Source organism: Hemibagrus wyckioides, linkage group LG06 (genome assembly GCF_019097595.1).
Source record: "Hemibagrus wyckioides isolate EC202008001 linkage group LG06, SWU_Hwy_1.0, whole genome shotgun sequence".
Lineage (NCBI taxonomy): Eukaryota > Metazoa > Chordata > Actinopteri > Siluriformes > Bagridae > Hemibagrus > Hemibagrus wyckioides.
Genome location: NC_080715.1, coordinates 33,497,707 through 33,510,469, shown reverse-complemented (window position 1 = coordinate 33,510,469; position 12,763 = coordinate 33,497,707). Strand labels below are relative to the sequence as shown.

Sequence of the window (12,763 nt, the reverse complement as noted above, 5' to 3'; positions counted from 1 at the left end):
GCTGGTTTCAGGTGTATTTATTTATTAAGATTAGCTCATAATGATCAATCGCAACACTGAACTCTATAGACACACTCTCACAGAGCGAACAATGTGGGTAGGATTTAGAGGAATCTGGCAACCAGCTGTGTGGCTAATCTGGTCATGTTGTGTAGAGAGCTGCTAGTTCTGTCTGAAGAAGAAACTTCTTATTCCTCCCTTATTACATTACTACTTTTAGCGTTCTTGTAAACACTGGGTCTGTTTTATTTTTATAAACATGTTATCTTCTACATGGAACTTTATCAAGCGTCATAAAAGGAAATTTATTTTCGCTGGCGCTTTTGCAGGAGGTAATATACACACACGTACGCGCGCGCACGCACGCTCGCGCACACTGACACACTGTGTAAGGCTAGCTAGCTAGCTAGCAAGCAAAGAGCTCAGTGCTACATGTTGCTAGCTGCGGGTTTCTACACAATGAAATTAAATGAAAATTAAATTAAAATGAGCTGCTGGTGTAATGTTTAGACCGCGGCAGGATTTAACACGGCAGCGTGTTGTTCAGGACGCAGCTGCTAGTTTTTGCTTAATCCCTTTAAATTCAGTGCAAAATGTCATTCAGGTGATTACACAGTAATCTTGTTGTGACGTCAGAAGTTATATGCTAAATGTTAGCCCTCGTACTCCAAACACAAGCTGGTAATTATTGACCCATTTAAGCTGAAATTAGCGTCATTACAGCATTCTACTTCTTTCAGGGAATAATATGAAACTTTTAAACCTCATAAATGACTTCATTAATGTAGTATTATATCATATTTTCATATCTGAAGACTGACGTGGACACTAACACGTTTAAACCCTGTCTTCTAATCTGATTAAGCAGATTACGTGTCCATCATATCATCTAATCTAAAACTAAACGAATCTCCTGACTCCAGGTGTGTACCTGTTGGGGAAATATGCTCAGAGGAAGCTCCAGGAGATGCAGGAGCGAGAGGCAGCCGAGTACATCGCTCAGGCTCGGAGGCAGTTCCATTTCGAGAGCAACCAGCGGACATGTAACATGACAGGTTCGACGTCCCTCACGCAGCCGTGGTGCTGTGCATCTTCTCCTAAAATGCTTGAGCGATCCTTGTGTCTTCACAATGTTGTTTTCCACACAGTGTTGTCTTTGCTTCCGACCCTGAAAGAGGCCATCATACACCACCTGAACTCAGAGAGTCTCACAGCGCTGCTGAAGTCCAGGTGAGGAACACCTCGAGATCATCTAGTTTTGGATTAAGCACTCAGTGTGATCCAGTCACGCATATCGAGTCTGTTTAAAGATCATTTCTAATACAAACTAAACAGGAACAGATGTATGGATGAATCTTGTGTGTTTAAGAGGACTCTAATGTAAGGCTGGACTTGATCAACTTCACATGGATTATTGTGTTTTTATACACGGCAATGGAACATGAGCTCATGAGGAACTAATAGGTCAGTGTAGTTTCTGAGTTCATTGTAGACTCTAATTCCTTGACCGATGCAATGGCAGATCTGTGATCTCGGTGTGATAGTCTCCAAGTGGTTCTGTCCACACAGATCTATCAGTGTCCACCAGCAAGCCACAAGACTCCAACAAGGGGCAGAGCAGCTGGATAAATTCGACAGGTCCGGAAAGAAGAATTGGTCACGCTGGGGTTCGATTCCCATGCAGGAAGCTAACCCAGCCACTGAAGAGTTAACTCTGAGTGCCGGTCCCAAGCTCGGATAAAATGGAAGGGTTGTGTCAGGAAGAGCATCGGGGGTAAAATAACCTGTGCCAAATCAAAACATGCAGACTAATTGATCCGTTGTGGCGGCCCCCAAACAGAAGAACAGCCGAAACAACATGTTTCCATGAAGAGAAGAGCTTCGGAGTCTCGGTCAGAAACACTTCCTCATGCTAGTTCACTAGATCAGAGACTATGAGCTCTTTATAACTATGAACATTTAGACAAAGCCAGCTGTTTTATTTTATTGGCATGTTTGAGGTTCTAACAATGACGTCCGTGTGAAGTAACAGCATCCATTATAAAGCTTGTGGTTTTATTTTTTTGACTGACTGAGGTATTTTTGTTTCAGACCCACCAACAAGCTTGAGATCTGGGAGGATCTTAAGACAATCAGTAAGTTTAACTCCAGCCTCCTGTATGAATAACTGGATAAATATGTGTACAGTTTTTTTTTTTTACAGATGATCGCTTGTCTTCACTGACCAGGTTTTACTCGGAGCATCGTTGCTGTCTATAGCACCTGCATGCTGGTGGTGCTGCTCCGTGTCCAGCTCAACATAATCGGAGGCTACTTGTACCTGGACAACTCTGTAACTAAAAACGGAACGGTAAATTCTCTCGTGATAAAAATGACTTTTGCATTACACTGAAGAATTTGGTTGATGTGTTTGAGCTGTTTGTGTTTTAAATTTGTTTTCTTAGACGCCTTTGGCTCCTCCTGAAGTCCAGCAGAAGTATCTGTCAAGCATCCAGCACCTTCTTGGAGACGGTAGGAGAACCTTTCACTTCCTGGTGCTTGTTATTTCTCTTTCTGACTTGGGCTGATTTGTAAAAAATTCATGGTCATTGTTTGTGATTGCAGGTCTGGTGGAGCTGATAACCGTGGTGAAGAAAGCAGTGCAGGAGATCGTTGGACCGTAAGGCTTTTCAGGCTCTTATTTTTTACTGTCTTTAGATCAGAGGAACTAGAATCTTGCACTTTCTCTACATTTTCTTTGGTTTTTACAAACCACCTGAGTAGTACTGAGAGTATAAACCTACAGAAGCTTGCAGAAATATTCACTCCATAAACTGTTTCCACACTGAAATGGAGAATTTCTCACCACTCTTTCATAAGGAGTGTCTGGTTTGTAGTTCTCCTGTGAACATCTGAGCTGTGGATCTCCTTTGGTGTTAACTGGTTCCTGCTCTGATTATTACTTTCCAGAACCTAATCACAGAGAATCTGTTTTTTTTTTTTTAAATAATAATTTAAAAGCTTTTTTCTGTTTTAATAGTTCAAATTTGCTGTATATTTTTCACCAAACCTTGATTCATATATTTTTGAAACTCATTTTGATGGCTTCTTTTTGTCTTCATGACACACAACTTTTTCACGCACCATCTTTTTGTTGTTGCATGAAAAAAAAAAGATGCATTGATAAATGATGAAACTTTGTGCACATACACTGATCAGGCATGACATTATGACCACCTGCCTAATATTGTGTTGTTCCCCCTTTTGCTGCCAAAACAGCCCTGACCCATCCTGCACTGTGTATTGTGACACCTTTCTATCAGAACCAGCATAATGAGCCTTGGCCGCCCATGACCCTGTCCTCGGTTCACCACTGTTCCTTCTTTGAACCACTTTTGATAGATACTGACCACTGCAGACTGGGAACACCCCACAAGAGCTGCAGTTTTGGAGATGCTCTGATCCAGTGGTCTATCCACCATCACAATTTGGCACTTTGTCAAACTCGCTCAAATCCTTACACTTGTCCATTTTTCCTGCTTCTAACATCAACTTTGAGGACAAAATGTTCACTTGCTGCCTAATATATCCCACCCACTAACAGGTGCCATGATGAGATCATCAGTGTTATTCACTTCACCTCTCACTGCTCACAGTGTTATGACTGATCAGTGTATATTTGGATATTTATCTCATTGTCTTGAGCGTAAAGATGTGAAATTATAGCAACCGTACATTCTAATCGAGTTGTAATATTATAATACACCACTAGGTGGCAGCATCACTCCATTAAGCTGACAGTAGCTCGGTTCCACCTTTCAGATGTTTATTTACCAAAGTGATTAATACGAAACAAAAATAGTAGAACATTTAGCTGTTTATCATTCAGCATTATTGTAACATATATATATAGACTTTTGCATGTTTTATTTTACCTAAATGTGGAACATTTAGTGGAGATTAGTGGAGCTGGAGATTAAGTGTTTATGTTGAAACGTAAATCATACAGTCAAAATCTTTGTATCTCTCAGTCTTTGGTTTCAGCCAGACTATACAGTAGAACAATAAAGTTTTACTGTAAAACCTTTTTTCTGCTCCTTGTTCTTGGCATGTCTGGGAAAACACCCAAACAAACTCAGGGCTCTTCCTGGAACAAGATTATTTATACACAATTAAATAACTTGACACTTTAATTACACATATTCAACCACGTGTGTGACACACATTGATGGCTGGTTTCACAGAAACTGAGTAAAAAACTTTTATGCAGTTTATACTTTTGTTTTCATTTCTAAACAATAGGGTTTTTTTGAGTGTCATGTTGGAATGAGGTCTGTTTCAGCTCCTGTGTTTTAACCCAGAGAAAAGGGAGGGGGGGGTGAATACTTATGCACAGCACTGTATAATTTTAAATGCTCACTTTTCAGGGTCTCTTTGAAGCAGAGTCTGTCTCTCCAGGAACTCGAGCAGCACATCATTGAAATCCGTCAGCTGGTAGAGGAAAACTCTGGCTCGTCCACATTCAGGTCACTGTCCTGCTACATGATGCCTGACGAGGAGAACCCTTTAGCTGATCAGGTACAGCTTAGAGCTCACGTGGGAAAACATGATAAACCCTTAGAAACCTTTTAAACGTAACGTCCATTTCAGGAGCGTAGCAGCGCAGCAAGACATGTACACTTTAACAAGGGGAGCAGTTTATTGATCTCAGAGTTTAACCTTAGCTTCAGTTCAGTGCATGTGATTTATTTGTTGTATGTGTAAACAGACACAAAATACAGAATGATAATATTTATTTTTGGACAGTAATTATGTGTACAGGTGAAGTGAATAAGACTGAAGAGCTCCTCATCATGGTACTTGTTAGTGGGTGGGATATATTAGGAACATTTTGTCCTCAAATTTGATGTTAGAAGCAGGAAAAATGGACAAGTGTAAGGATTTGAGCGAGTTTGACGAGGGACAAATTGTGATGGCTAGACCACTGGATCAGAGCATCTCCAAAACTGCAGCTCTTGTGGGGTGTTCCCGGTCTGCAGTGGTCCGGTACAGAAGTTTAATAAACATGAAAGTGAAAAATCTAACTGACAATGCGCTGATGTTATTTATTTAATATTATGAGAGGATCTGTGCTCCAGAGCAGTCATGGTGCTTTACAGTGTTTCCCAGTAAGTGAAAGTCTTTAGAGTGCAGGAGCTTATGCTTTCTGTTTTCTTAGTAAGATGAGGGAATGACTGTTCGAACCGTTAAAAGGTGTGACATGTCGTTTATTAACGTATTGACCTCCGTAGTTGCGGTGAAATCACTGTAGTATCAGCAGAACAACACACTAAACACTCTGCTGTTGTACAAATAAAGTGAGTCATGTAGACTGTTCTGCTTTGTTATAGTGTCTTTATTACACTTAAACATTTAAAGTCCTTTTATTTATTAAAAAACACTGATATGTACACGTCTGTGTATTTCACCAGGCTTGTGGTCTGACGGAGAATGACGTCACAACGATAAAGCTGCTAAACGAAACCAGGGACATGCTGGAGAAGTATGTCAAAGTTCTGTAATGTTGTTAATTTAATGCTGATATTTAAAACATTAATATAATTTCTGTCTCTGTGTTTTTTTTAGCCCAGATTTCAGTACCATACTGAACGCCTGTCTGAACCGGGGCTTCAGCCATTTTCTTGACAACATGGCCGAGTTTTTTTGTCCCCCTCAGGGAGACTCTGCCCCCAGCAGTACACCTGATAGGTCAGGAGTTAGTGTGCATTTCTTTTGATTTATTCTATTCTCCTTTTATTTTTTTTAATTATTAAAATTTTTCATCCTCTTCTAGTCTCTTACGTGTGACTCTCCCACTCGCCAAAATAATTCCCATCGCGAACGGACAGATTCATTCCATATGCAGTGAAATCCCCAGTCAGTTCGTTCAGGTACGATGGACGTGTCACGGAGAGTTCCTCGTTATTGTGTTGCTGTTTTACATCACAGCCTTAACGCCTACTACGCTATATTGCCAAAAGTGTGGTTTTTTTCAGGGGTTGGATTCAGGCCCTTAGTTCCAGTGAAAGGAACTCTTAATGCTTCAGCATTCCAAGACCTCACCTTTGGGATGAATTAGAGCGGAGACTGTGAGCCAGGACAAAAGTTTTGGGACGTCTGCCTTTATATGCATTTGAATGTAATATGGAGTTGCCCTGCCCTTTGCAGCTATAACAGCTTCAACTCTTCTGGGAAGGCTTTCCACAAGGTTTAGGAGTGTGTTTATGGGAATTTTTGACCATTCCACTAGAAGCGCATTTGTGAGGTCTGGCTCTCAGTCTCCGCTCTAATTCATCCTAAAGGTGTTCTATGGGGTTGAGGTCAGGACTCTGTGCAGGCCAGTTAAGTTCCTCCACACCAAACTCACTCATCCATGTCTTTATGGACCTTGCTTTGTGTACTGGTGTGCAGTCATGTTGGAACAGGAAGGGGTCATCCCCAAACTGTTCCCACAAAGAGCATGAAATTGTTCAGAATGTCTTGGTATGAAGCTGAAGCATTAAGAGTTCCTTTCACAAAAAACAACACCTGAATTCAATGATTTGTCCCAAAACTTTTGGCAATATAGTGTATGTAAGGTTTCTCTTCTACTAAGGTTACTAACTCAGACCTTAATAGCAAACAGACCATTATTTCTGACCTGCTCTGACACCAGAGTCTAGCGTCTAGCATTGTGTCTGATGGTCACTTTTTTATGTTGCAGGATCTTTTAACAACGGAACAAGTAAAAGAATTTGCAGCCAATGTTTATGAAGCTTTCAGCAACCCTCATGAACTACAGAAGTAAATGCTTTTCATCGTCCTGAATCTACAAACAGCAAGGAGCACAACGTTCCTCGGTCCCTTACCTGATGGGGGGAACGAGCACCTGCTGGAAAAGCTGTGTGAGGTTTCTCTGTAAACCTGGATGATTAACGGTTGGAGCTCTGCTTTCAACATTGCTCTCTTTTCTTCTCTAATTTTTAATTCCTAATTTAGTCATGAGCGTTTCCTGTCGTCATACAGCACCTACAATCCAGTGAGGGTCAAAGGCTAAGTTGAGGGGGTGGAGTTACACACCTGGAGGAAAGCGCTATCCGCCCTCTTCCGCATACATGAGCTCACAGACGCGCATGATGGGGTAGAATCGGTCTAGTTGACAGTGGAGAGCATCTCTGGTCTTTTTTTCTTTCACGGTTTTATCTTATGGACAATGTCCCAGGATTTGTTACGTCCATCACACAAGCTTCGTCATGTCCATAAAGACACCAGGAAACCTGTTTTTGTCATTCCATGCTCCTGAACATTGACCCAGAATGTTGAAAATGTGAATATTGGGGACTGGGTTGATGATCTGGATTTCCTGCTGGATGTAGAGACTCGCACAAGCCATGCGCCAAACCTCACCTCTCTTGGTTTCATGTTTTTTAAACCAGATCTGAAGTCACTGAATTGATCGTCATAAATATGTGATGTCTTTTTGCTAACAGTGCGTATAATAGGACAAAACAAATTTAGAGGAACTTAAATTATTGACACTAATGAAGAATATAAAAAAATAAGTGCAAATAAATTCTTATTCCTGAAAAAGAAATTATTATTATTATTACTCTGGTGAAGATAGACAGTGAATATGAGCCGTTTGGTTGCATTATAAATACTAGATAAAATATTAGAACTGTTTTCCAACATATGAAATAATTTTTAGATGAAAGTTTGGTGCTCCTTTTCAATAATCTTGTATACTGTTAAATCTAGCTACAGTTCTTTATACGAAGCCGGGTTTGATGCTGCAGGTCTCGTGTGATTATTCTATCCTACAACAGAAACCGTTATAAAGGCTGTCACATGTCTACTTCAGATCATGTTAAATGAATACAACACACAAGTACCCACATCAGATATGCACTGACCTGTGCCTTTAGTGCTGTACAGATGTTTTGTCACAAGGCAGCTTGATGGTACAGTAATCCAGATGTAGATGTATATCTCTGTCTTCCATAGATGAGTGTCAGAAGGAAAAAAAAACAAAAACACTTGACTTGAGCAGGAACCCTTAGAGAGGTTCTTCAGCTCATGAGCCAGGTACTGAAATGAAATGTAAGTCACGCTAAAGCTGTGTCCAGGCAAGTTCAGCAGGAAAGGTGTCGTAGCAGGTTTCTATGGTAACCAGATTATCTCCAGCGCTGCGGATAACGCTGATGTGAAGAAGAAAAAGTAGAAAGAAGCGGGTCTGTCTTCTGAGTTTTGCAGCACATCTGGATTGTCATTGTTTAAAGAACATCAAGCAAACAAAAGGCACGTTCAGGAAGAAATGACTTTAAAATGTTAACGCTAAAATGGAATAAGACTTTTTTCAAAACTTACCAGGAAAAATGATGGGGCCATGTGGGGAAAAAAAACAAAAACAGGTCAATTTTGTAGATCCTAAAAAAAAAACCACAGAAGAGTTCTAAACTTTATTTTCCTTTCAGCTCAGTCAGGTGATGAAGATGACTCAGGAGGTGTTTCAGCAGTGACGTGACTCATCACAGAAACTGCAGCGCTCATGCTGACGGCGGGGTTTTAGTGTAAATACCACCAGAGAGTGTGGTTTCCACTATCACACTCCAGTCACATGACCTGAAACCGATAGCTGGTTTTAAAACAAACAGGAAATTCAACCTGGTCACATGATCCATGATGGTGACGTTGCCTTGCCTTACTGAAACTGTTTACATGAATTCCTGATAGAAGACTCAGAGGGTTTACGCTGAACATTAACTTCATCTTGCATCATGTTTATTCTGTTTGTGCATTACACAATACACTCAGGAATGACTCTGCAGTTTGGAGCTGGTTAAGAAACAAGTGTTTTAAAGCTAAATAATGTGAACACTAAAGTAAAAAGCTGTGCATGAAGCCAGTGATCATGGTAAAAAACTCCTGAAATGTCAGGAAATAAATAGAAAATAAACTTAAACCTAGTGAGTGTACATACACTATAGTGTTTAATCACGCCATCAGCTGCCGGAGTACGTGTATAAACAATTTTCCATAAGCACAAAGCTTTAATATATGTATTGAAAAGATTAGTTTTAAACTCTTATTAAAGTCTTCAGTCCTTGGTGAAGTCTCTCCAGCTTTACTTCACTCCTGAAATGTCTCTAGAAGAACTGGACTCCACATGGAGCAAATTTACTGACTGGATATTATTTAGAAACACAATGTTTATGGCTCTTCCTGTAAACAAACTGTGTCGAAATAGACCAGATCTAATACTTTGAATGTTTTCCCAGAGCACTGTGGGGTCCGTCGATGTGAAACAGAAGTTTGGAACCTCCAGGACATCCAATGGATGGCCTCAGTAACTGAGCTCGGTTAGAGAGATGACCGAGATGTGAAACGGAAACAGTTTTGGAACCTCCTGGACGTCCTACAGCTGGGCACTGTAACACTGCAGGAAGTTGCTTGGTCAGGGAGATGACAAAGATCTCAGTGCCCACTCTAACAGAGCTCCAGAAGTTCTCAAAAGATGTAGGAGAACCTGCTGTAAATATCATCAGTCAGGTCTTTACAGCTACACAAAAGCTGCTCAGAGAACATAAAGATAAAGATCCTCTGGTCAAGATGAGACAAATATGTATTTTGGATTCAACTCTGTGGTGATGATGACAAGGTAGTGCTCAATGCCTGGTTAATACATTCCTTATGGTGAAAAATGGTGATGGGAGCGTCACACTGTTGGGAGCTTCTCAGTGGCAAGAAGACCAGTCAAAACTGACGGAAGGATGAATATGAGGATAGATACTGAGAGAGAGATCCTTGAAGATTCAGAGTACACACAACCTAGGACTGGGCTGAAGATTCACCTATCAGCATGACAATGGCTTGAAACCTACAGCTAGAACGTCCATCTGTGTATCAGCCGAATTCCAGACGAGAACATCTGTCAAGATGGAGCTGAAGGTGGAGGCTCACCGATGCTGCTACTCCACTCAACTTGAGCTTGAGATGATCTAGGAAGAATAGAACAGCCTCAATCCAGATGTTTAAAGCTTGTGAGATTTATCCAAGAAGACTGTCAATGCTACCAATGAGCTGAATAAAGGGTGTGAATACTTTATCTTAATGAGAGATTTCAGTTTCTGGTTTTTAATCAGTTATCAGGTGTAGATCGATGACAAAAAAATGATTTCATTTCAGTTTAAATCTCAAAACTCCATAACTTTGGCATAGAACCTGAAGAGATACAGTCTGGATCTTCTCCAGCTCCTCTATAGTCAGTGATGTCATATCGGCGTATCCAGTGGCAAGATCGGGTTTCGTAACCACGGTGATGACTCACATGAATATATCTGCAACACAATGTCAGCTCTTCTACCGTTACAGAATGGCATAATCTGAGGATCAACAGACCTTCCTCACACTAGCTGATGACACAGTGGAACACACACACACAATCTATAGAAACTCCTCACAAAATCTGTGGCCTGCGTGCATTCCCCGAGAGATCACGTGTCACGTGATGGAGATGGCTATTGATTTTCTGAGAAGCAGCACGAGTCAGAAAGTAAACAGCAGGGAGAATCCACAACACGAGTGTGTGCGTCCAGGTGTTTATTAAAGAGACATATTTGTATTAATTGATAAATAACAGATTACTGAATCCTGTTCAGCCATCAGAGCATAGATGTTGTTCTTCTACCCTGAGAGGCTTAACATGAACTATTCATCTCTTGTTGCTATGACGCATCCTGAAGTCACACCACAGAACGGTCGAGAGATGTCATCCCTGTCGAGTAAGCCGATTGGTCCGCGGCTTGCATCGCTTACCTGCTCCTCGTATCAATTCTGCATGAAAGGTTTTATGAGCAGTCACGTGACTTTCCTGATGTGATGCTCAGCATGTGACTGTACTGTACGCTGCTGCTGCTGCTGCTGCTGCTTCTCTAATGGAAATCAACTGCACATGTTCGCTCATAAGATCATAACATCGAGTCATCATGTTTACAATTGATCTGACTCATTTGGCCTGGACCTCAGGGCTCATGTTTTAGATCTATAATTCTGTTCACTTCAATTTTGATTTCTATTCATTTCTTGTAAGTTTAAGACCCTGAGCTTTAGGGATCTTCAGACCATCGTAATCAGCACATTCACTTTAAAAACCTGGTAATGTGTAGAAATGGAAATGGGGAACTGTTGCAACACAGCCTGAAACGCTGTTCAGAGAAGATGCTGATTCTGCATGTGTTTAAAAATAAAATAAAAAAGGGCGTCACACAAATCATCGGATCATCACACACACGACCATGACAATAGTTGTGACTCGATCTGGAAAAGCAGAAATACGTTTTACACGTTTGACACGCTCTACAATAAACGGCTCTCTCGTCTAATCTAACTTTACCTCAGCCTGAATGACATAAGGCCGGGGTAAATTAGCGAGGAAGGGGCTGTGGACGCCCTAGTGATGACGATGAAACCGGTTCTGATGGACACGGCCGCAGGAGTAAATGAGGTCAGGGCCTGTGAAGGGATCGGGAATCCTGGCTATGGCTTTCCCTCTGTCTGCATGTCTGGGATTTAAACTCTGCCTGCTGGACACTCAGCACTGAAGCCTGTGAGGCTGTAACCATGGCTCTGACCCGGGTAAACAAACACAAACGGTGTCAGCGGCTGTTCTGGGGTCATTTCCACATGGAGGTGGAGCTGATTTAACTACACATTTATAAATAACTCTGACACTAGCCCGTGTGCATGGTGCAAATGGAAGAGAGAAGCGAGCAGCTATTATTTCAAGGAGGAAATCTCATCTTGATTCCAGGACCGTGACGTTCTGCATCCACTACTGCTGATTCACTTGCAGTTTATTTTTGTTGAGGTGTTTTTATTAATGGGGAATATGTAGAATATGTCTAGCACTATCCCCTGTGATGGACGGGCTATTCCAGGGATAGGTCGAGTGAATGAATGAATGAATATGGAACAGTAACAGCACTGAAGAGGCCTTCAAGAGTACCACAGCTACCTATAGATTATTTAAATCAACAACCTTGTGCCACAAACTGTAGAATTTTTACTGTGTTCATTTTATAAATCTAACTAAAATTCACATATCACATGAGCTGATCAACAATTATTTTTTTGCCAAAAGTTTTGGGACACCCCTGAATTCAGGTATTGTTTTTCAGCAGTTGGGCTCGGGCCCTTAGGTTCAGTGAAAGGAACTCTTAATGCTTCAGCTTCATACCAAGACATTCTGGACAATTTCATGCTCTTTGTGGGAACAGTTTGGGGATGACCCCTTCCTGTTCCAACATGACTGCACACCAGTACACAAAGCAAGGTCCATAAAGACATGGATGAGTGAGTTTGGTGTGGAGGAACTTGACTGACCTGCACACAGTCCTGACCTCAACCCCATAGAACACCTTTGGGATGAATTAGAGCAGAGACTAATGTGCTTCTAGAGGAATGGTCAAAAATTCCCATTAACACACTCCTAAACCTTGTGGAAAGCCTTCCCAGAAGAGTTGAAGCTGTTCTAGCTGCAAAGGGCAGGACAACTCCATATTACATTCATGTGCCTGTAAAGGGAGACATCCCAAAACGTTTGGCAATACAGTGTAGTAATTATGAGCAGTGTTTTAGTTTATTCTCCACCTTTCATTTGACCCTCATTTAGCTTTTCTTTGACTATTTTCTGATTACGTGTTACACAAATATGTTCGCACTATTGATAATAAACTTCACTAATGTTTTATTCCACAGTTATTACAAT

The 12,763-nt window shown here is 41.1% G+C and overlaps 1 protein-coding gene across 2 annotated transcripts; it reads left to right on the top strand.

The window, feature by feature from the left end:
- Positions 1 to 107: 107 nt before the first annotated feature.
- pex3 (peroxisomal biogenesis factor 3) lies at positions 108 to 7,591 on the top strand. 2 transcript variants are annotated; one of them, XR_009204797.1, is made up of 13 exons: positions 108 to 332; positions 924 to 1,055; positions 1,149 to 1,230; positions 2,092 to 2,135; positions 2,229 to 2,350; positions 2,445 to 2,511; positions 2,605 to 2,659; positions 4,407 to 4,557; positions 5,451 to 5,521; positions 5,605 to 5,727; positions 5,813 to 5,909; positions 6,722 to 6,935; positions 7,024 to 7,591. XR_009204797.1 is itself a non-coding variant. In XM_058393073.1 (12 exons), exons 1-12 carry the CDS (start codon positions 260 to 262, stop codon positions 6,803 to 6,805), a joined length of 1,101 nt encoding a protein of 366 aa, XP_058249056.1. In that variant the 5' UTR covers positions 108 to 259; the 3' UTR covers positions 6,806 to 7,591. The 2 variants fall into 2 exon arrangements, 1 of the variants encoding a protein (XP_058249056.1); XM_058393073.1 differs by having other exon boundaries at positions 6,722 to 7,591.
- Positions 7,592 to 12,763: the final 5,172 nt, after the last annotated feature.

Excerpts from the sequence above, each read along its gene's own strand:
- pex3 (XM_058393073.1), top strand. The coding sequence starts at position 260 with ATGTTATCTTCTACATGGAACTTTATCAAGCGTCATAAAAGGAAATTT. Across the intron at positions 333-923 it reads CGCTGGCGCTTTTGCAGGAG|GTGTGTACCTGTTGGGGAAA; the intron begins GTAATATACACA and ends TCCTGACTCCAG. Across the intron at positions 5,522-5,604 it reads ACCAGGGACATGCTGGAGAA|CCCAGATTTCAGTACCATAC; the intron begins GTATGTCAAAGT and ends TGTTTTTTTTAG.